The sequence below is a fragment of the Tupaia chinensis genome, unplaced genomic scaffold, assembly GCF_000334495.1.
Source record: "Tupaia chinensis unplaced genomic scaffold, TupChi_1.0 Scaffold145814_1, whole genome shotgun sequence".
Classification (NCBI taxonomy): Eukaryota; Metazoa; Chordata; class Mammalia; order Scandentia; family Tupaiidae; genus Tupaia; species Tupaia belangeri.
This window is the reverse complement of record NW_006205672.1, coordinates 919,040-943,980: the sequence shown is the minus strand read 5'-3', so window position 1 is coordinate 943,980 and position 24,941 is coordinate 919,040. Positions and strand designations below refer to the sequence as shown.

The 24,941-nt window shown below is 41.7% G+C and overlaps 1 protein-coding gene across 4 annotated transcripts in view; it reads right to left on the bottom strand.

Annotated features, from left to right (window-relative positions):
- The window catches only part of POGZ (pogo transposable element derived with ZNF domain), a 46,624-nt gene extending 23,279 nt beyond the window's left edge, over positions 1 to 23,345 (bottom strand). Inside the window, exons 1-6 of one of the 4 annotated variants that reach the window (XM_006168410.2) lie at positions 23,222 to 23,345; positions 22,110 to 22,268; positions 7,349 to 7,524; positions 6,154 to 6,262; positions 4,738 to 5,028; positions 4,438 to 4,656 (exon numbers count right to left, since the gene is read on the bottom strand). In XM_006168410.2, coding sequence (XP_006168472.1) covers positions 4,438 to 4,656; positions 4,738 to 5,028; positions 6,154 to 6,262; positions 7,349 to 7,524; positions 22,110 to 22,268; positions 23,222 to 23,345 — 1,078 coding nt within the window. The remainder of the gene's footprint in view (positions 1 to 4,437; positions 4,657 to 4,737; positions 5,029 to 6,153; positions 6,263 to 7,348; positions 7,525 to 22,109; positions 22,269 to 23,221) is intronic. The other 3 variants (XM_027768306.1, XM_006168411.2, XM_027768307.1) reach the window with 3 other exon arrangements.
- Positions 23,346 to 24,941: the final 1,596 nt, after the last annotated feature.

Below are 24,941 nucleotides of genomic sequence, written 5' to 3'. Positions count from 1 at the left end.
AGCCACCAGGTCCGGGACACAAACCGCGGTCGACTACGTGGGAGTCCAGCGACATAGCCATTACGCTAACTGCTGGTTCCCCCATTTTAATCATTTTTTAAGGGGGGGATTTTTGATACAGGGTATACACGCTCGCTAGAGACAGAGAGACAGAGAGACAGAGAGAAAGTAAGAAATCACCCCACCCCCCCATGTGGGATGGCCACGCTGCAATCCCTTCTCCTCTATCCTCCTCACAGGATTCTGGGCATATGTGCACACATGCCCAGCATGAATTTCAACGACCAGGTCTGGGACTCGAACCACGGTCAACCATGTGGGAGTCCAGTAATGTAAACTTACGCCAACTATTGGTCCCCCATTTTAATCATTTTTAAGTACACACTTGAGTGGTATTAAGGGCATTCATGTTGTTGTGCAATTAACCTACAGAATTCATCTAACAGAACAAATTCTACACCCATTAAAAACAATTCCCCATTCTTCCCAACACTCCTCTGTTCTATTGGGTCATTGGAAAAGTCATGACGTTTTTTTCTATGCAAACGTTCTATTTTTGGGAGGAGAGGTTTTTGCTATAGGGCGCAGAGACAGAAAGACAGAAAGCAGAAATCACCCCCCGGGGGCGGATGGCCACACCGCAATCCCTTCTCCTCCATTCTCCTCTCGGGATCTTGGGCACGCACGCACACACACCTGGCGTGAGTTTTTTAAGCCACCGGGTCCGGGACTCGAACCACGGTCAACTACATGGGAGTCCAGCAACATAGCCATTATGCTAACTGCTGGTCCCTATGCAAACGTCCTTTGCAACTTTTTTTTGCATAGAAACATTCTATGCAACTTTTTTTTTGAGAGAGAGTGTTTTTTTTGGTATAGGGCACATGCGCTTGCCAGACAGAGAGAAACAGAGAGACAGAAAGTGAGAAATCACCCCCCAGGGGGAATGGCCACGCCGCAATTCCTTCTCCTCTCGGGATCTTGGGCACGCACGCACACACACCTGGCGTGAGTTTTTTAAGCCACCGGGTCCAGGACGTGAACCACAGTTGACTACATGGGAGTCCAGTGACATAGTCATTACACTAACTGCTGGTCCCCTATGCAACGTTGTTTTTTTTTTTTTTTTCATAGAAAAACATGTCATGACTTTTTTGACAACTCAATACTTTCTGCCTCTATGAATCTGACCACTCTAGTTACCTGATACAAACATCATCAGACAGTATTTGTCCTTTTATAACTGGCTTATTTTATTCAGTATTGTCTTCTACAGTCTTCTGTGTAGTAACATGTACAGACTTTTTCCTTTTTAAGTCTGAAAAACTTACACGCTGTAAATATGTAACACGTTCTGTTTACCCATTCATCAGTTGATAGTAATGTAGGTTGCTTTCACCTTTCAGCTACAACAAATAATGCTGTTATAAATACAGGTGTGCAAATATTTTTTTCTGGCCCCTGCTTTCACTTCTTTTGAGTGTATATCCAGAAGCAGAACTTATGAAGTAAATTATATATATATCTATATATCTATCTATACATAGATAGATATATCTCTATCTTTTTTTTGGACAGAGAGCACATGTCTGTGTGGGTAAAGCACCCTTTTGACAGGACCAAGTCATGCTGCAATCCTTTTTTCCCCCAATTCTCTGTCCTATTAGGATCCCAGGCATGGGTACATAGCCAGCATATTTTTCAAGTCAATGGGGCCAGGACTCAAACCCAGGCCAACCCCATGGGATCTGACTTCCTCTAAATAGTGCCTAACCAATGCCCTACAATGGTCATTCCAGTAATTCTGTTTTGTTTTTTTCTTAGAGATTTCTGCTATCGGGCGCACATGCTTGCTGGAGATAGAGAGAGACAGAAAGCAAGAAATCAGCCTGGGGGAGATGGCCATGCCGCAGTCTCTTCTCTATTCTCCTTTCAGGATTTTGGGCATACATGTACAAGCGCCTGGCATATGAGTTTTAAGATGCCGGGTCCAGTACTCAAATTACTTTCCACTACGTGGAGTCCAGCGACGTAATCATTACACCATCTGCTGGTAGTAATTCTATTTTGAATCCTTTTTTTTTTTTTTTAAGGTTTTTGTCATACTGTGAGTGCCCTCGTTCAAGAGAGGGAAAGTCATTCACCCTCTGGGAGAATGACCATGCCACAATCCTTTCTCCTCCTCTTTCCTCCTTGAATTTTGGGCACACATGCACACACACCTGGCATGATTTTCAAGCTGCCAGTTCTGGGACACAAACTGTAGTTGGCCATGTGGGAATCTAGTACCTTAATCACCATATCACACTCTGGATACCTAATTTTTAATTTTTTGAGGAACCACCATACTGTTTTCCAGGCTGCCTACATCATTTTACATTCCCACGAAGAGAATGTTAGGTGTTGTACTTTTTCCATATCTTTTTCTTTTTTTTTCTTTTTTTTTTTTGCGGGGGAGACGTTTTTGCTATAGGGTACGTGCACTCGCCAAAAAGACAGAGAGAGAAAGAGACAGAAATCACCCCCCCCTTGGGAGGGGATGGCCACGCCGCAATCCCTTCTTTCTCCTTTCTCCTCTCGGGATCTTGGGCACACGTGTACATGTGCCCGGCCTGAGTTTAAGCCACCGGGTCCAGGACTAGAACTGCGGTTGACTACATGGGAGTCCAGCGACATAGCCATTACGTTAACTGCTGGTCCCTAGTTTTTCCATATCTTCATGATCATTGATTACTTTACATTGTTTATTCATTTGTTCTATGAGTGAGACAGAGAGGCAGATACACACACAGATATAGCACCCTGACAGTGGCAACAATATAGTTACCTCTAGCCTCAGCCACTCTGGAGCATAGAAATGTGAGTGCCCAGCAGTCAGGGAGGCGTCTGGACACCAACCAGCAACCTTCCCATGTGGGTGTGCCTTGCACAGTATTGTGTTTTTTACCACTGTACCACTGTCTGGCCCCAAGTTTTTGGACAGTACCCATTTTAATGGGTGTGAGATGATCTCTCTCTGTAGTAATGATGTACATTTCTCTAATACTAAATGATGTTGAACTTTTTTTTTTCATGATCGTATCAGTTATTTTATCATTTTCTCTAGAGAAACAAGTCCTTTGCCTGACTTTTTTTTTTTTTTTTTTAAGGACAGGTAATTTTACTATAGGGTGTGTGTGCTCAATTGAGAGACAAAAAGCGAGAAATTGCCCCCTGGGATGATGGCCATGCTGCAATCCCTTCTCCTATCATTCCCCTCTAGGGATTTTGGACAAGTATGTACATGTATGTGCCTGGAGTGAATTTTAAGCCACTGGACTGGGGACTCAAACCATGGTCAACTATGTAGAGTCAAGAGACGTAGCCATTACATTATCTGTTGATCTCCCTTGACCTGTTTTTAAACTGGGTTGCTTTAGTGTTGTGGAGTTGTAGTAGTTTATATATACTGAATATAAACTCATCAGTTACAGGACTTAGAAAAAAAAAATTTTTTTAAGAATTATTTTATTTACTTTTTAAATTTGACCAGAGAGGGACTGAGAATGAGAGAAAGAAAGTGAAAAAGCAAGCCACCAGGTCTGGGACTCAAACTGTGGTCAGCCATGTGGGTGTCCAGCGCCCTTAACCACCACGTGACCTGCAAGAAATCACCCTCTGGGGGGGATGGCTACACCCTAATTCCTTCTTCTCCACTCTTCTGGGATTTTAGGCACACATGAATGTGTGCCCAGTGTGAGTTTCAAGGTACCAGGTCCAGGACACAGTCTATGGTGGTCCATGCAGGAGTCCAGCACCTTAACTACTGTGCCACCTGCTGGCTCTGAAAGTTTATCATTTTAATGTACTCCAGTTAACCTATTTCTTTTTTTGCTTATGTTTTTTGTCATATCCAAGAAATATAAATAACAGTCATATGCAATATAATGAGGTTTTCTTCTAAGAATCTTATAGTTTTAGCTCATATGTATAGGTCTTTGATCCATTTTGAGTCAATTTTTGAAAATGGAATAAGGTAAAGGTCTAGCTTCACTTTCTTGGATGTGGATACCCAGTTTTCCCAATACCAATACCGTTTGTTAAAGATTTTGTTTTGTTTTTGCTATAGGGGTTGTGTGCTTGCCAGAGAAAGAGACAGAGAAAGTGAGAATGCACCCCCTCAGGGTGATGGTACCACCACAATCTCTTCTCCTCCAATATTCTTTCAGGATTTTAGGCATGCATGCACATGTGCCCATTGTAATTTTTAAGCTGCCAGGTCTGGGACTTAAATTGTAGAGTTGGCCATGTGGGGTCCAGCCACCTGTTGGCCCATTTGTTAAAAGATTTTTAAATGGTTGATATAAAGATTTTCTGACACATGAACATTTATAAAAAGGGCCTGTCTGTAGTACAGTGGTTATATACTGCTGCTCAAAATCTCTCAGGTTTTCATACCTTTCATTGAAGACTCAGCTCCGCTGGTTCTTTGAGAGCTGTGAGCAGAGCTGTTATTGGATACCACCATTGGCCCAGGACTCTGGCCCAGGGAAGGGATGGTGTTAAGGGTATTCACCAATTTGGCCACTTCGTTGCTATTTTCACCTGTAACCCCAGGTCGCTTCACAGTAACGAAGCTGGCAATGCTCACTGCAGGTGGAGAGGGAAAGGAGGGAGCTACGTTGACCAAGTGATAATCATCTATTCTCTACCCACCACCCCGTTCTGGCTCTGCCACATCCTCTTCCCCATTCTCACCCAGCTTGGGATTCGAGGTCTGGCTGGACTGGCCTGGAGGCTGGACAGCTAACGGTCCCAATGAGGTCGGCTGCGTGGCTGTGGGAGTGGTGGAAGTGCTGGGAGTGGACTTGGTCTGCTGGGACTGGGACTGTGGGACGGTGCTTCGAATGGTGAGAGTAGCTGGGATGACAGTGGTAAAGGTGTTGGTGGTGGGCCTCACAGGCATTGTGGAGCCTGGCCTCACAGGGGTCATCTGAGAGAACACTTGTGGGACTCCAACCGTCGGCTTAACAAACTGGGTACCTGGGGCTTTAAAAGAGAGACAAAGAAAAGTACCATATCTTGGTCAATGAATTCACCTATCACTTATTTTTCCCTGCCTTTACTGGAAATAACTAGACTAAGAAAAGGTTACTTCTCCAAATAGACTGGTGACCATCAGAGGTTACCAAGAATGGTATATACAGAATCTAAAGTCTGAGAACACACTGGGCACCCAGATTGAAACTAGCTTGGGTAACCTAAACATATTAAATTGAAGAAGAATCCTATCAACTCTTCCTCCAAATACCTTATCATGCTGCCTTTCACGCTAAGAATAAAGTCAGTAGCTTGACCTTGGCAATGGAAGAAAGAGTGGGAAACAGAATGGGCAGACTTGGTCCTCCAAAAATGATCTTCTTTGTCAGAATACTAAAGGAACCACCCATTTATCGTACATAAATTCAAACAGAAGAAAGACTCTAACATTCTACCAAGAATGTCCCAAAGGAGAACATCTCCTAGCTCATCAATTCCACTGAGAAATATTTAAGAAATACCAGAACCCAATAGGGTAATCTGATCAGATTGAGGCCAAAGAAAAAAAAAAAAAGCCCTGAAAACAAAAAGCCAAAAATCTTAGGAAGACAACCTAGGTACCCTTACAAAACAAAGATGTTCTTTTCTGAATTAAACTGTAGTAAACTTACACACACTGAACAAAGAAATGGGGGAATTACCAGATTTTAAAAAATTATTTTTCTCAGCTCCTTAAAATACTATATAGTCACTGGTATTATTTATCCATAAAGGGTATATTATTTGTTATTAATTTAGATCTAAGAATCTATGCTATAAAAATTAAAGCAAAATAAAGTTTACAATCCCACATACTCAATAGCTGACTAAAACACCAGTTACAGAAAAATGAGTAGATTTAATCCCTGTTTTACTGTCTCATGAAGGGTGGTGAAAAGCTAAGCAGAAAAAAAATAAGTAAATTCACCACCCCTGGCCAAAGGTTAGAAAAACACAATTGAGCTTAAACCATAAAGATTTTGATATTTTCAGATTTTCTTGAAATACATTTTAAAAATAATCTAGAATATTTTGAAACAATAAAAACAAATCTGGATGCCAGTTTACTCCAAAGGGAAAGACATTTTTCCTTACCTGGGACTAGTGTAATTGGTCTAACCGTTTGGCCCTGCTGTACGTTCAGCACAATCCCAACCTGATTCATTGCATTTTGTACAGGCCGGACATTCCTTACAGGAAATCCCTGTGTTAAAAAGCAAAATGACCTTTAATACGGACATCAACTAGCACTAGCAGAGATTGCAGTATGATCTATATCTGGAAAAAATGCCCAGTCTCTTATTTAATGGATCTCTCTCTAGAGTTACAACTTCTAAAGGACTAAGATAGAGAAATTAGGCATACTTTTGAGTGACAAAATATCAAAAGTGGAAAATAAGCTTCGAAAGAGATAAGCAAAAATGAAAACCTACTTCTTGATTTAAGAGGGCCTCAGCTTGGGGCTGGCAGGTGGTGTGGTGGTTAAGGGTGCTAGACTCCCACATGGCTGAGCACGGTTAAAGTCCCGAACCTAGTGGCTTGCTTTCTCACTTTCCCTCCCTCCCTCTCTCTTTTTCTCACTCTGTCCCTCTCTGGTCAAATTAAAATAAATAAAATAATTCTTTAAAAAAAAAAAAAAAGTGCCTCAGCTTAAAAAAAATACATCCACAGTTTGGCCCCTACACTGCTAAAAGTATAAAAGGGAGGGAAAAAAAGAAAAGAAAGACAGATACTATAGTGTTTACTGGAGGAATTCAACATATAAACAATCCTAAGAAACTGTTCCCAGAGACCACTTCAAAGGCTATAAACCCCTGGTAAATTTATAAGAGGAGAGTTTATAACTCAGAAAACCACAGGCAAAGAGAAGCATTTGGCCTTTAGAATCTGCATTCATAATTAGGCTTTTAACTTTAATTTACTACATTACATGGCAAACCAGTCAAATCTTTCTTCTCTTTCAAAGATCTCCATACACTTATCAGTTTCAAGAAGCCCGAGCAAAGGGTGACAAGCCAAGAGCTAATGCTTCCTAATTCATTTCCCACTACCTTGTGCTCCAGACCTTAATAAAATCACTTAACAGACTTCTAAGGGGTATGGAGAAGAACGCAGCTGTGATGTTATGCTGGACTTTCTACACAAGTTGGCATCGAATTGTAAACAGCAAACAAGAAGGCCAAGTCAAAAGGTAACACTTAGGACCATTTCTAAAGATGCCAAAGACCCTGAGAGCTTCCAAAGGTGCAGTCTTTCCTCTACCCATCCCAGAAGTCAGAGTTCTACTCACCTGTGTAGTGATGAATATTGGTTGTGAGGCCACAGGGGAACTAGTCACATGATTGGCATTTTGCATGACCTGGACAGGCCTTAATACTGGTTGGGTCACCATTGTGCCCAGACCTGGGGCTGGATTCTGAGTCAGGATGAGTGGCTGTCCACCTTGCTGGACCAAAGGATTGCCAGCTAAAGGGTAAAACAAAAAAGAACAACAACAAAATGTTAAAAACAATGTTAAATCCATATTTTATAAGAAACATTTCAGGGACCGGCAAGTGGCCTGATGGCTAAGGTGCTGAACTCCAACAGGTCTGACCATGGTTCAAGTCCCGTGGTTCAAACCTGATAGCTTCCTTTCTCATTTTCCCTCTCTGGTGAATGCACATGCTCTACAGCAAATTAAATAACAACAACAAATAAATAAAATTAATTATTTTTAAAATAAATATTATAATCTTAGATAAGAAATTATGTCACTTGGGGCTGGCAGGTCGCATGGTGGTTAAGGGTGCTAAACTCCCACATGGCTGACCATGGTTCGTGTCCCAGACCTAGCGATTTGCTTCTCACTCTCTCTCTCTCTCTCTCTCACTCTGTCACTTACTCTGTTTTGCTCTGATCAAATTAAAATAAATAAAGTTAAATAAAATAATTATTTAAAAAAAGAAATAGTGTCACCAAACTCACCAAAAATGTAAGTTTCACCCAAATCTACAACTAACAGACACACAGGCGGGCAAGAGAGATCCATTAACATCACACCCGTACCTCTTAAGTAGGGATGAAGGACACATTAAGATTTACGGGACTATATTTATTGATGAGGATGTGCGTATGTTCTCAACTGGGCTGGACTGAGATGTGTGTCACACTGGGTAAAGTCGCTTTACAATCTAAACGATGTACAGTGATTAAATGTATAAATAATAAGTAAAATTAATTTTTAAAATGATAAAAAAAAGACTGATGGGACCAGCAGATGTTATAATGGTTATGTTGCTGGTCTCCCACATAGTTGACTGCAGTTCGAGTCCCAGACCCAGTGACTTAAAACTCACATTGGGTGGGTGCATGCATGCCTGTCCTCTTGGGGGGCAATTTCCTTTCTGTCTCTCTGTCTCTCCAGCAAATGCACATACCCTAAACCAAAGAATCTCTCTAAAAAAAGAAAAAAGAGACTTTTCTGTGGCTAGTACCTAGATTCTGATCATTTAAGCGACCACACATAATCTCCCCACACCAAATCAGTGGAACAAAAGGACATGTAAGTCTTTTTTCCATATTTCAATGAGGTAATAAAACCTATTTTGTCACATAATTTATTGTTAGCTAATCTGTCTTAATCATTATTAAAAGAGGAATATTCATCAGTAAACATTAATTCACCAAATATAGAGTCTAAAGAATGGCATCTCTTCTTAGTGAGTCAAATATGAGAAATGCAACAAAATCGGTTGAAACAAACATGGTCTTTTTAGGTATGGAAACACAGAGATTGACATGCGACCTACCTTCTTTCTTTTTATGTCATTAGGGATAATAAATAGAAATAACCAGGCCAGCTGATGGTGTGGTAGTTACGGCAGCTAGATCACACGTGACTGACTACACAGTTTGAGTCCTGGAGAGCAGGCAGCTTGAAAACACACTGAGGGAACTAGCAGATGGCAGACTGGTTACGTTGCTGGACTTCCACATGGCCAACTGCAGTTCAAGTCCTGGATCTAGAGGCATGTATGTGTGCGTGCCCAAAACCTCAAGAGGAGAATGGAGAAGAGATTGCAGCATGGTCATTCCTCCCTCACCCTGGGGGCGGGGAGTGGTTTCTCGCTTTCTGTCTCTCTGGCGAAAACATGTGCCCTAGAGCATAAATCTCTTTTTAAAAAAAGGAAAAACACACTAAGTGTGTGTGTATGTATGCCCAAAGTCCCAAAAAGAGGGAAACATGAAAGAGAAGGGAGGGGAAGAGTGTGCTTTCTCACTCTTTCTGTGTCTCTCTCAGGCAAGCACATGTACCCTCTAACATTTTTTTTTTAAAATTATCCAACCATGCCTCTAGTTTGTTCTCCAATGAAGCTGGCACCATAACTACACACTCACTAAGTGTGTGTGTATGTATGCCCAAAGTCCCAAAAAGAGGGAAACATGAAAGAGAAGGGAGGGGAAGAGTGTGCTTTCTCACTCTTTCTGTGTCTCTCTCAGGCAAGCACATGTACCCTCTAACATTTTTTTTTTAAAATTATCCAACCATGCCTCTAGTTTGTTCTCCAATGAAGCTGGCACCATAACTACACACTGATGAAATAACAAAGGGTTTTTTTTTTTTTTTAGGTTTTTGCTATAGGGCGCGTGCGCTCGCCAGACAGACAGACAGAGACAGAGAGACAGAAAGCGAGAAATCACCCCCCAGGGGGGATGGTCACGCCACAATCCCTTCTCCTCCATTCTCCTCTAGGGATCTTGGGCACGCACGCACACGCGCCGGGTGTGAGTCTTAAGCCACCGGATCTGGGACACGAACCGTGGTCGACTACATGGGAGTTCAGCGACATAGCCATTACGCTAACTGCTGGTCCCATGGAGGGTGTTTTTGAAGATTTATTTATTTAACTTTATCCACCATTACTGTTTTTAAATTTGACCAGAGACAGACAGACAGACAGACAGACAGACAGAAAGGGAAAGTGAGAAAAGCAAGCTATCACGTCCTGGAATCGAACTGTAGCCAGCCATGTGGGAATCCAGCACCCTGACCAACACACCACCTGCTGGCCCCAGAATGTTGTTTCTTTTACAAATCTGAAGGTCTTGATTTTTTTCCTACATTCCTTTAAATTCACGTATACAATTTTTTAAAGAGATTTTTGCTATAGGGCATGTATGCTCATTGGAGAGACAGGAAGACAAAGCGAGAAATCACCCCCGGGGGTGATGGCTCTGCTGCAATCCCTTTTCCTCCATTCTCCTCTCAAGATATTGGACGTGCACACACACGCGCCCAAAGTGAGTTTTAAGCCACCAGGGCTGGGACTTGAACAGTAGTCAACTACATGGGAGTCCAGCAATATGACCATTACGCCATCTGCTGGTCCCAAGTTCACTTATATAATCTTCTTTTAAAGAATCGTTTTTATAACTTTATTTATATATTTATTTATTTATAATTCCATCAGAAGAGAGAGAGATAGAGAGAGAGAGAGAAAGCAAGCCACCAGGTCCAGGACTTGAACTGCAGTTGGCCATGTGGGAGTCTAGTGTCCTTAACCACCATGCCACCTGATGTCCCATTTCCTTTTTTCTAATAGAGATTTTTTGCTATAGGGTGCTTACACTCACCAGAGAGACAGAAAGCAAGAAATCACTTCCCAGAGGGATGGCCATGCCACAACCTCTTCTCCTTCATTCTCCTCTTGGGATTTTGGGCATGCACGCACACACACCTGGACTGTTTTAAGCCTCTAGGTCTGCAACATGAACTGCGGTTGACTATGTGGGAGTTCCGCAACGTAAATATTATGTCATTTGATGGCCCCACTTATATAATCTTAAAGTCCAGAGAAAGAGAGCTAAATATAACAGATATCATATCATAATTAGTTATACAGAAAAAAATGTTTTTTTTTATTGGGACAGTCAGGTGGCACGCTGACTGAGGCAAGCTTATTCCACACAGCTGTCTGTGCAGTTTGAGTCTCAGACCTCAAAAAATATGTCAGGCGCATTGTGCCCATCCCCCTTAGGGGGTGTTTTCTTACTTTCTTTCCCTCCCTGTTCCTCTCCAATGAGTACACATGCCTTACAGCAAATTTTAAAAAATGTTTTTTGCTTCTTGTTTTGGCTAGAAGGTACATGTGATTATGAGAGAGAGCAAGAAAATGAAAAAGCACCCCCATACTGCAAAGGGGAATGATCATATCGCAATCCTTTCTCTTCCATGCTCCTCTTGGGACTCTGAGCACACACATATGTGCTTAGAATGTTTTTTTCTTTTTTTTTTAAGGCATTTTTTTTTGCCCTAGGGCAGATACACGCACGGAAGGGGAGATGGCCGCATTGCAATCCCTCCTCCTTCATGGTCCCCTCGGGATTTGGGGCACGCTGTACATGTGCTCAGTGTGCTTTTCAAGCCACTGAGTCCAGGACTTGAACCATGGTCGGCTATGTGGTAGTCCAACACCTTAACCACTACATCACTTGCTGGCCCCAGGATTTGGAGGCATAAGAGCACACATGCATGTGCATGTGTGCACGTACTTATGTGTACACACACACACACTTTTCAAACCAGCAGTTCTAAGACTCAAAAATGCACTCAGCCATGTGGGATCCAGTTGCTTTAACCATCACACCACTGGCTGGCCAGCCCTTGGGATGATTTTCAAGCCAAAGGGTCTAGGACTTGAACCATGAAGACAACCACATGGAATCCAGCACCTTAACCACACCATGGGCTAGCTCCCCCCAAAATGTTTTCTATATGCTAGCCAGAGAGAGGGGGAGATAAAGAACCCCCAATGAGGCATAGTCAAGCTGCAATCCCTCCTCCTCCATCCTGTTAGGATTGGGGCATGCATGCATGTGTGCCTGGAGTATTTTGTGAAGCTGCCAGGCTGGGATTCAAATTGTAGTCAGCCATGTGGGATCTGCCTCCTCCTAATCACCAGGCTTTGGGGCTGATCCCAGTAAGAATCTGTAAACAGCACTCGAAGCTTAGAATTAAGCAACAGTTTATTTTACTATATAATGTTTCTTTCCTATGTGAATATATGACCAGTTGTGACTACAGAAATAATTTCTAAATGCAGAATAGTAAATTCTAAAGAATATCAAAAAGAACAGTAAAAAGTACCAAATTTTGTATTCCTGACATATGGTTTAAAAAAAACTGAAAAACAACAGAGTCAGCTTGGTGGTGCACTGGTAATGCACTCCTCAAGAGAAGTCAGATCCCTGGGGAACCAGCAGTTAGCGTAATGGCTATGTCGCTGGACTCCCACATAGTCGACCGCAGTTCGTGTCCCGGACCCGGTGGCTTAAAACTCACACCGGGCGCGTGTGCGTGCGTGCCCAAGATCCCGAGAGGAGAATGGAGGAGAAGGGATTGCGGCGTGACCATCCCCCCTGGGGGGTGATTTCTCGCTTTCTGTCTCTATGTCTCTGTCTGTCTGTCTGGCGAGCGCACGCGCCCTACAGTGAAAATCTCTCAAAAAAAAGAGAAGTCAGATCCCACATGGTGACCACAGTTGTAATAACTGGGCTAATCAGCCTGGAATAAGCCAGACACAAGAGGCCCCAGATCTAATGGGCTGGAGGACTGGAAGGACATCACAACGTGACCAAACCCTGTGGAAGGTGCTCCTCCTTCCGTCCTTCCAGCACGCTCCTCAAGCACACTCATGTGCTCTACCAAGAATAAAGAACGGGCCAGCCACCTAGTGCAGTGGCTAAGTTGTCGTGCACTGGGAGTTGAATCTCACAAGTCTGACTGGGACCCGAATCCCAGCCTTAGCAACCAGAAAATGCAGCAGGTATGTGTGCATGTGCGCCCCAAATTCTTATGGGATGGAGAAATGAAGGAGAAGGGATTGCAGAATGACCATGCCCCACTGGGGAGTGCTGTGCTTCTCTGATAAATGCACACAACACGCCCTCTGGAGATTTAAAAAAAAAAAAAAAAAAGGAAGGAAGGAAGGAAGGGAGGAAGAAAGAAAAGAGACTAAAGGAAAAAATGTTAAGGAAAAAACCCTCCTAAAACCCAGTTTTATTGAGATATAATCTATGTATCATCCCTTTAAAGTGCATAAGCCGGCATTTTTAGTATTTTCCCAAGATCGTGCAATCACCATCACTGTTTAACTCCAGACACTTTTGTTGGACCAAAACAAACCCCATAACCATTAGCAGTTATTCCTCAATCTCTCTCCCCAGCCCCTAGTAACCACAAATCTACTTTCTATCTCTATAAATGTGTCTCTTCTGAATAGTGCACATAAATGGGATCATATAGTATAGTATGCCTTGTACGTATGGCTTATTTCACTGAGCATTACATTTCTGAGGTTCATCAATGCTGTTGCATATATCGAGTGTTTAATTCCTTGTCGTGGCCTAATATTTTGTTGTATGAATAGAATTCTTGTTTAGCCATTTATCAGCAAATAAACACTTAATGTTGCTGCCAATTTCTGGCTGTAAGGAACAATGACCCTCTAAACATTTGCGTGTATGGTTTTGTGTAAACATAAGTTTTCATTTCTCTTTGGCAGATAACTAAGAGAACTGCTGGGTTACACAAATGTTAACTTTTTGAGAAACTTGACAAGAATTTTTTAAAGCAGCCATACCATTTTATATTCTTACCAATTATTTATGATAGTTCCAATTTCTCCACCTAATTGACATCTAAGTTATTATCCTTAGTAACAGGATGGCTTGTTTATTATAGCTATCTGAATGTGTGTGAAGTGGTATCTCATTGAGTTTTTGATCTGGATTTCCTTAATGACTGAGATGTTCAGTATCTTTTTTTTTTTTGAGAGGTTTTTGCTATAGGGCGCATGCGCTTGCCAGACAGACAAGAGACAGACAGAGAGACAGAAAGCGAGAAATCATCCCCCAGGGGGGATGGCCACGCCGCAATCCCTTCTCCTCCATTCTCCTCTCGGGATCTTGGGCATGCACGCACACGCGCCAGGCGTGAGTTTTAAGCCACCGGGTCCGAGACATGAACCGCGGTCGACTACGTGGGAGTCCAGCGACATAGCCATTACGCTAACTGATGGTCCCGAGTATCTTTTGATGTGCTTATTGGGAGGCTCTCTCGTCTGGAGAAATGTCTAAAAAGGTCCTTTGCCCACTTTGTAATTGAACTGCTTGTCTTTTTATTATTAGGTTATAGCAGTTCTTTGTAGTTTAGATACATGTCCCTTATCAGATAAATGTTATGCCAATTTTTTCCTCTTACTCTAAGTTATCTTTTCACCTTTCTTGATTGTGTCCTTTGAAACGTAAAAAGTTCCAATTTTGGTAAAGACCATTCTTCTGTTTTTTCCCTTTGGTTACTTATTCTTTTGGTGTCATATTAAGGTCACCAAGTTTTTTTTTTTTAATATTTATTTTATTCCATTTGTTATTATTTTTTAATCTGATCAGAGAGAGAGAGAGAGAGAGAAAGGGAAAGTGAGAAAGCAAGCGGCCAGGTCCGGGACTCAAACCATAATCAGCCATGTGGGAATCCAGCGCCTTTAATCACCACACCCGGTCTTGTGTTTTTTTTTTTTTTTTTTTTTTAGGTTTGTGCTATAGGGTGAGTGTGCTCATATGAGACAAAGACAATGAGAGGGAAAATGAGAAACCACCCTCAGGGGCATGATGACCATCCCTCAATCCCTTCTCTCCTTTGTTTTCTTCCTGGGATTTTAAACACACAAGGACATGTACCTAGTGTGATTTTCAAGCCACCAGGTCTGGGACTCAAACTGCAGTCAGTTATATGGGAGTTTAGTGCCTTTACCATCGCACAACCTGTTGGCCACCGGTCATAGAGATTTACACATTTTTTTCTCCTAAGAGTTTCTTTTATAGGTTTAGCTTTTACGTTTAGGTTTCTGATTTACTCGAGTCAATTAAAGTAAATGGTATGAGGTAGGGTTAAGATTTTATTATTTTCCATGTGTACAAAGTAGCTATCTAATTGTCCCAGGCTGGCCCTATTGAATTATCTTGACTTCCTTGTTAAAAATCAATTGATTGAGACCAGCAGATGGCATAATGGTTATGTCACTGGACTCGCACATAGTTTACTGAGGCTCGAGTCCTGGACCCAGCAGCAGCACACATTTTGTGTACGCACACACACATGCCTAGCATGAGTTTTAAGCCACTGGGTCCAGGACTCAAACCATGGTCGGCTACATGGGAATCCAGCGACGTATCCATTACGTCACCTGTTGGTCCCAATAAACTTCAGGAAATCTTGAAAAGGAATAATGTTAGAGGACTCACACTTACTACAAAGTTATGGTAATTTGGGGACCAGCAGTTAGCTTAATGGCTATGTTGCTGGACTCCCATGTAGTCGACCGCGGTTCGCATCCTGGATCCGGTGGCTTAAACTCACACCAGGCATGTGTGCGTGCGTGCCCAAGATCCTGAGAGGAGAACGGAGGAGAAGGAATTGCGACATGGCCATCCCCCCTGGGGGGTGATTTCTCGCTTTCTGTCTCTCTGTCTCTCTCTGTCTGTCTGGTGAGTGCACGCGCCCTATAGCAAAAACCTCTCCAGAAAAAGAAAAAAAAAAGTTATGGTAATTTAAGACAGTGTACTACTTACTGATTTAAGGATAGACAGAACAGTGGGATGGATGAATGCATTTGAGGATCCAGAAATAAACTACCATTTTTATGATTAATACATTTTTTAAATTTTTTTGAGAAATTTTTGCTATAGAGCATTTGCACTGGCTGGAGAGACAGACACAGAAAGCAAGAAATCACCCCTCCCAGGGGGATGACCACGCTACATTCCCTTCTTCTCCATTCTCCTCTTGGGATTTTTTTTTTAAGAGTTTTTTGCTATAGGGCACGTGCGCTTGCCAGAAAGACAGAGACAGACAGAAAGCGAGAAATCACCCCCAAGGGAGGATGGCCATGCCACAATCCCTTCTCCTCCATTCTCCTCTTGGGATCTTGGGCACGCACGCACATGCGCCTGGAGTGAGCTTAAGCCACCGGGTCCAGGACTCAAACCATGGTCGACTACATGGGAGTCCAGTGACATAGCCATTACACTAACTGCTGGTCCCTTGGGATTTTGTGCACACATGCACATGCACCAAGCATGAGTTTAAGCCACCAGGTCCAGGACTCGAACCACAGTCAACTACATGGGAGTTCAGTGACGTAGCCATTAACGCCATCTGCTGGTCCCTTGTGCACCCAATTTAACAACTATGAAAGGATTACATAATGTTTTTTATAAACTCTTTCCATCTATGGAATGACAGATATTTTGGAATATTAGACAAAACTATGCCACTCCAAGCCTATATTCTCCCTTTACAAAAAATTATCTTTATAATGTTTAATCCATATAAAATGCTATATATATTTAAGTTACAAAGCATAATGAAAAAACAAATAATCCTGAATTGATCATGCAACTTATGACTAAGTCATTGCTATTCTTTCCCGATCCCTGTTCTCCCTTCCAGAGGCAACCTTTTTCCTGAATTTATGACTACCGTTCCTTTTTAATTCTTTAAAAATGTTTTCCCATTTACTTCCTCTTTGAGAGAAAGAGGAAAAAAAGAGAGAGAGAGATAGAAAGACACAGAGACATAGCACCCCAACAAGATCATGATGCTGCCATACACTCCTGGCCTTAGCCAGCCCTGGGTCATGGGCAAGCAAGTGCCCACTGTACTCAGGAAGGTCTCTGTTCACAAATCCAGAACTTCCACATGTAGGTCAGCCTTACAGAGTATCATGCTTTACTACTGCCCAGTTCTCTTTCGTATTTTTTTAAAGTTTTTTGTTTATTTGTTTTTACTATAGAGCATGTGCACTGCTGGACAGAGACAGAGAGGTAAGTGAGAAATCACCACCCAAGGGGAATGGCTTTACTGCAATACCTTCTCCATCCCCCTTTTGGGATTTTGGGCATGCAAGCACATGTGCCCACAGTATTTTTCAAGCGGCTAGGTCTGGGACTGCAAGCCGGCCATGTGGGATCCACCACCTGAACCACCACACCTTATTGGGTGAGCAATGTAGTCACCAGAAAGACAAAGAGAGATAGGGAGGAGTGAGCACTACCCAATGGAGTAATTCCACTAATCCATCCTGTTGGGATTTTGGGCATGGACACATACATGCCTGGCATGTCTTTCAAGCTGCTGGGACTAGAATTTGAACCACTGGTGACCATGTGGAATCTAGCTCCCTTAACCACTAGGTCACGGGCCCAGCCTCCTGTTTTTTATTTTTTTTAAACTAGTTTTCCTAAGCATTTTCCATAAACAATATATATCTTAGTTTTTTTTTTTTTTTCATTGCAAGAGAGAGAGACAAAACACCTGAAATGGGGTGTGGTGACACCACAATCCCATTTCATTAATTTCTCTACCCCATCAGGATTTGGGTATGCACACATGCATGCCCAGCATTTCTTTTTTTTTTAATTTGCTATATGATGCATGCACTCACCAGAGACAGAGACAGAAAGAGAGAGAAAATGAGAAATGACCTCCAGAGGGTTGCCACGCTTAAATCCCTTTTCCTCGATTCTCCTCTAGGAATTTTGGGCAAGCAAATGCACATACACTGGGTCTAGGACTTGAATTGCACAGTGAGCCATGTAGGATCCAGCTGCCTTAACAACCCCACCACCTGGCTGAACCATTAATTTATGCTTATCTATGCATGGAAAACCTTTTGAAGGGTACACAAAACATGTAACTGGTGGGAACCAGCAGTTAGCGTAATGGCTATGTTGCTGGACTCCCACGTAGTCGACCGCGGTTCGTGTCCCAGACCCGGTGGCTTAAAACTCACGCCGGGCACGTGTGCATGCATGCCCAAGATCCCGAGACGAGAATGGAGGAGAAGGGATTGCGGCATGACCATCCCCGCTGGGGGGTGATTTCTCGCTTTCTGTCTCTATGTTTCTCTCTGTCTGGCGAGCACACGCACCCTATAGCAAAAAAACAAACAAACAAAAAAAAACATATGTAACTGGTTAATAATCTATACCCACTTTTTTTTTTTAATTATAAACATGGGTTAACTTTTTTAGAAAATTTGCCAAAGGATACATACACTTGCTAGAGAGATAGTAAGAGACCATGAAAGAGATTGGGGCCAGCAGATGGCATAATGGTAACATAATGGTTACATTGCTGGACTCCCAGCAGTTTGAGTCTTGGACCTGTGGGCTTAAAACTCATGCCAGGTGTCTGTGCATGTGTGCCCAAGATCCCAAGAGGAGAATAGAGGAGAAAGGATTGCAGCATGGCTATCCCCTGGGGGCAGGGCAATTTCCTGCTTTCTGTCTCTCTGGTGAGCCCACATGACCTACAGCAAAAATCTCTCAAAAAGAGAAAAAAAGAAAGAACCACCCAATGAGGTGTAGTCATGCTATAATTAATCCCTTCTCTATTTCTCCACCCTGCTGAGATTTAGGCATATATCTGGTATGTTTGTAAAGCTACCAAAGCCAGGGCTCAAATCGTACAGTTGACTATGAGAGATATGGTCCCTTAATCTAACCAGGCTACATGGCAGGCCCGATTAACATTTTAATTTAAAGGTTTTGTAAATAAATGAAATCTCTCTCTATATATATATGAACATATACATGTCTGTAAATATGTTTATAAATAGATATATATGTAAAAATTAATACACAGGCCCTAGGAGGGTTCTGGAAGCAACAGCCCATTCAAGTCAAAAAGACTAGGGTCATTTCAGCTTGTCGTGGTATCCTTAACCATCTCACTATGGGCTTGGGAACCCTAGGATTGAAGAAAAGTTCAGCTAAACTAGTTGCTGGCAGAACTTTGACAGTGTAAGAGAAACACAAGAAAGAGGAACCAGCAGATGGCATACTGGTTGAGACACTGGAATATATGGCCGACTGTGGTTTGAGTTCTGGAACCGGTCACTTGAAACTCACGCTGAGTGTGTGTGTGTGCATGCCCAAAATCCTGAGGAGAAAAGAGAAGAGGGGATTGCAGTGTGGCCATCCTCACTGGGGGGTGATTTCTCACTTTTCATCTCTCTGTCTCTCTGGCGAGCACACGTGTCCTATACCAAAAATCTCTCTTAAAAAAAAAAAAAAGAGAGAAACACAAGAAAACAGTAAAATAAACAAAAATTCCACAAGCTTTTAAAATCCATATAATTAAAATACAATACAGTCACTTACCAACTGTATGACCTTACACAAATTACTTAAACTCTCTAGGCCTCAGTTTCCACATCTGTAAAATGAGAGAATTCTCTACATAAGTGTTTTACCATCTTAATATACATAAAGGTCTCTACATTTTTTTTTTAAATCTAAGGATCTCTCATAACTCACTCTCAGTACCTGAAAACTGAAAGCCAATGGAAATGATAAAGAACTATTGACAAAAATCTAATGACAAGTTGGGAAAGAGCTATTGATGAACGCTAAAAGCAACCTATTTTAAGACAACCTGACAATGTCCACCTATCCAGTAATCTCACCTCTAAGACTTTATACTGCAAATATGCTTATACAGTGAGCAAAGACATCTGCCTAGGGATGTTCATTACAGTGTTGCTTGTAAACATGAAAAACTAGGATATTACTATAATAAATGTCCAACAATAAGAGAATGCAAACATAAATGATTATATCCAAAAATAAGAAATTACACACTCTTCTAACAGAAATTGATAAAATACGTTTAGATGACCAATCAGGGAGAGAGAGTATCAATCAAAACCCTTAAAAACTATGACCACCTTTGGTCCAACAATTTGACTTTTAGAAATGTATTTTCAGAACTAATTAAGGATGTGAGGAAAGATACTGAGATAGAGCTAGACACTGTAGTGGTTTTTTTTTTTTTTTTCAAAAGAATTATCTCATTTTATTTATTCATTCACTTACTTAAATTTGACCAGAGAGAGACAGAGAAAAAGAGAGAGAAAGAGAGAGAGAAAACATACCACCAGGTCTGGGACTCAAACCGTGGTCGGCCATGTGGGAGTGACCAGTGCCTCAGCCACCACACCATCTGCTGATCTCCAGTCACTGTAGTTTTTAAAAACTGCATAATACTTCGCCTAACCATGTAGTGACAAGCAGCAGGGTGCCACTGCATGAGGCTATGGCCAATGTGGGAAGCCTGGGTTCAGTTCCACACCAACCTAAATAGATCAGATGTGGTAGCACGTGCCTGTAAACCTATATAAATGGGAGGATAGGGTAGGAGAATTGCAAAATGGTGTACTCCTGTCAAAAATATCTCTCTTTCCAAAAAAAAAAAGTATTGGAGCTAGCAGGTGGCATGGAGGTTTAGGTGCTAGATACAACATGGCCGACTGTACAGTAATAGTCCTGGTGGCTTGAAAACCATACTGGGCACATTTGTGTGTGTACCCAAACTCTCAGGGGTTGACTGGAGATGGGATTGCTGAGTGGCCATCCTTCTTGTGGGATGATTCTTACTTTCCCTCTCTCTGGTGAGTGTTTGCTGCCTATACCCCCCCAAAAAAAGGAGAAGAAGAAAGTTTGGAACCAGCAGGTGGCATGGTAGTTAAGGCTCTGGATTCCAACATGGCCCTGGACACCCACATGGCTGATTGTGTTTCGAGTCCCAGACCTGGCAGCTTGCTTTCACACTGTCTCTCTGATTCTCTCTGGTGAGCACACATGCCCTATAGCAAATTTTAAATAATAAATAATAATAATAAATAAAAGTAAGTTAAAAAAAAAAAAAGCACTATTTCCTTTTACAAACCTCTGCTAATAATAGTTAAGCAAGGGGCCAGCAGGTGGCATAGTGGTTAAGGTGCTGAACTCCCACGTGGCCGACAGCAGCTTCAGTCCCAGACCTGGTGGCTCGAAAATTACATTGGGTGTCGATGTGTGCATGTGTGCCCAAAATCCTGAGAGAAGACTGGAGAAGGGACTGCAGTGTGGCCATCTCTCCCTGGGACGGTGATTTTTCACTTTCTAGCTCTCTGTCTCTCTTCAGCAAGTACATGCACCTTACGGCAAAAAAACTAAACTAAAATAAAATAAAACAGTTAATCAAATAATGGAAAACACATTCAGTCATAGAATGTGTTACAGGTAATATGCAAGTCACCACATATTAAGGGGAAAATCAGGCACAGAGTAATATAGAGTCTGTATGATCTAATTTTTATCAAAAGGAAATCACTACATAGAATACAGAAAAATATCAACATTCATACACGCACAGAACAAGAGTTATGTGTAATCTTCTTCAGGTGGTAGGATAAGATTCAAATTATTTTCCTTCCTTTTGATGACTATCTTTTTTACTATGTAGTTTTTCTACCATGCACACATTATTCTTGTAATGCTCAAGTTATTTCTTTTTTATTTAAAAAGTCCTTGTGACAATGATTCTATCAAAGTACCTATTTTAGTTACGAATCTTGAGACATAATTTGCCAATAACTCATCTTCAGTGTTCAGAAACAGTCACCAGAAATCAAATAAAAACCAGTACTGTACCCCTGTCTAACCAATAAAAATACTGAAAACACTACTTTCTACCACATCTTTCAGGTAGACAATAACCCTATTCTGTAATTCCAATATCCAGGATACCGATAACCGAATAAATCTGCCAGAGAAAATACAAAACAAAACTGGTCTGGGGAAATTCTTACCAACTAATGGAACTTTTTAAATAAAATAAACAAACACAACCAACCAACCAAAACAAAAGATAAACAAAAAGAAAAAAAAATCAATAGATCTCTTTTAAAGTTAGGTATTCAGAGTTTATAGTTCATCTTCCAGAAATTACCAGCAGCATGAATCTGCTGCCCTCTGACTTGAAACACCAACATCAATTCAGCACTAACTTGAAAAGAACAGCACCGCTACAGAATCACTTCTCTATCAGAGAACAATTACTAAATTCATTCTCCATCGAGTACAGCCACATTAGTAACCGACTAAACAGATACAGCTGTCCCTAAGACCTCTTTTAGTCTCTTATCCCTCTAGCCCAGGAAAAATTTCCGAATAATCCCACTTACCATTGTTGTTGGCAATTAGTGTGACAAGAGTCTTCTTTGTACTGTCGCTGTTCTGTGCCCCGCTGCTACTAACGGTGGTGGGTGTAGAGAGGTGCCCAGCAACAGAAGCATGGGCAGCGATGGGCACTGGAGCCGACACTGGCTGCTGGCTCACAGAAACTGTGGGGAAGGGGAGGCACAGTCACTTGGAGACAGGGACAGATAATACTATAGGATCTGCTCTAATCTTCCTTTCCCATTTGTTGTGGGTCTCTATAGCCAGTTTCCTGTTTCACTCAAAAATTCAACTATTCGTCTGATTCCCCTTCCTACCTGTCCCTTATTCCACCATTTAGACAATCCCTTCTTCATCGTCTCATATTTCCTTGTTAATTAAATTAGATCATGAACCCAGTGAACTGAGAATCAAGTTTTGCTGATATAGCACTGGAAAATCTCTAGGACTTGAAAGTATTGTTGCCATTACTGATATTCATAATCATGCACATTAAACTACCCATAAAACCCTGAAATGTGTCCTGTTTGGCCTAAATCAATGTTGTCTTTAGGCCTCAAGGTAGGGAAGAAAAAAATAAAAGAACAATTGGTACAATTTAGGGGAGAAAAGAACTACCACCACTTTCTGAATGCAGGGCAATTAAGAATTTGACTCTGCATTAACAGCCTTATGAAACAGAAGCTAACAAGCCTAAATGTGTAAACTATCCAAGAAGGCAGACACAAAGCAATTTCTGCTCAGCTCACAAAGGAAACCAAGTTCAAGTGAAACACAACAAAACAAAACCAAAAAAACCACAAGGCCGAGGAACCTGTTTCTGACTGGGTACGACACTGACACACACGACCACTGGGCTCATCCACCATATGATAAAAGGACGGCTAGGTGCTTAAGAAACACAAGTTAATCCAATCTCTCAAAGTTTTTAATAAACACGGTCTTGCTAACTTTATGGACGAAGAAACGGAGGTATTCACAGGTTAGGGTGTGGAAAGAAGGTAGCAGAATGCCACAATAAGGCTTCCTTAGGTTCTTAAAGTCCTCTACCTCACAATTTCTTAACTAAAAAGCTATTCAATTTAATTAAACAAGCTGAAACCAGTGTTTTTTTTACCTGCAGTAGTTTTATCTACTGAATTATAATCTTCAACTACAGAGTCTTCAATGACATCACTGATTTTCTGCCATGGCTCCAACTCCTCCTCCTCACATTCCATAAACAGGTCGGTGTCCGCCATGCTACAAGATAAAAAGTTTAAGTAAGATACTGACCTTAGAACTGGAGAAATAATTTTATGCAAAATATGGAATCAGATTCTTGACTCTTTTGGTAACTTACCCCTGTGCTGCTTCTAACATTTCCCCTAACCTTCTTCCCGTTTCAAAGGTTCAAAATTACAATTTTTAGGGGCCAGCAGGTGGTGTGGTGTTTGGGGGTGCTGGACTCCCACATGGCTGACTGTGGTTCAAGTTTTGGACCTGGCGGCTTACTTTCTCTACCTCTCTCTTCCTCTCTCTCCCTCTGTCCCTCTCTGGTCAAATTAAAAAATAAAGTTAAATAAAATAATTCTTAAAAAAAAAAGAATTACAGGGACCAGCAAGTGGTGTGGTAGTTAAGGTGCTGGACATTTCCACATGGCTGACCATGGTTCTAGTCCTTGACGTGGTGACTTGCTTTCTCACTTTCTTTTTCTCTCAGTGTGTTCTTTGGTCAAATTAAAAATGAATAAAATGAAATAATTCTTAAAAAAAAAAAAACTACAACTTTTATTCTTTTTAGAATTACTTATTCAGTTTTATTTATTATTATTCTTCGATCTGATCAGAGAGAGAGAAAGGAGGAGTGAGAAAGCAAGCCACCACGTTCAGGACTCAACTGCAGTCGGCCATGAGGAAGTCCAGCATCTTAACCACCACATCACCTGCTGCCTCCCAACTTTAATTCCTGAATATTACTGGGTTGTTGGAAAAGTCATGATGTATTTTTTCCTGTTTTTCTATGCAAAATGCATCATGACTTTTCTGACAACTCAATAGAATGTCTCCCCCACAGCAAATTCTTTAATACTGAGATGATAGGGGCCAGCAGGTGGCATGGTGGTTAAGGCATTAGACTCCCAGATGGCTAACTGTGGTTTTTTTTTGGAGAGGTTTTCGCTATAGGGCGCGTGCGCTCGCCAGACAGACAGAGACATAGAGACAGAAAGCGAGAAATCACCCCCCAGGGGGGATGGTCACGCCGCAATCCCTTCTCCTCCATTCTCCTCTCGGGATCTTGGGCACGCACGCACACGCGCCCAGCGTGAGATTTAAGCCACCGGGTCCGAGACGCGAACCGCGGTCGACTACTTGGGAGTCCAGCGACATAGCCATTACGCTAACTGCTGGTTCCCGCTAACTGTGGTTTGAGTCTCAGACCTGGAGGCTTGCCCTCTCATTTTCCCTCTCTGGTGAATTAAAAAAAATAATAATAATAAATAAAATAAAATAACTTTTAAAACAATAATAATATAGATAATATAAGTTTACTGTATGATACACAAGGCCAGGATTATAGGAGTGAGGTGTCACACAAGTGCAGGGTTGGATCTACTATTTAAAATCAGGGGATGGCATGCAGCATGATGGTGTGGGAGCTGGACTCCCACATAGCCGACCATGGTTCCTGTCTTGGACCTAATGGCTTGCTTTATTACCTTCACTCACTCTCTGTCCCTCTCTCTCTGTCCTTCTCTGCAAAAATTAAAAAATAATAACAATAAATAAAATAATTCTTAAAAAATAAAATCAGTATCTTGCTCATTATAATTATTTTGCATTAATAATCACCTTTT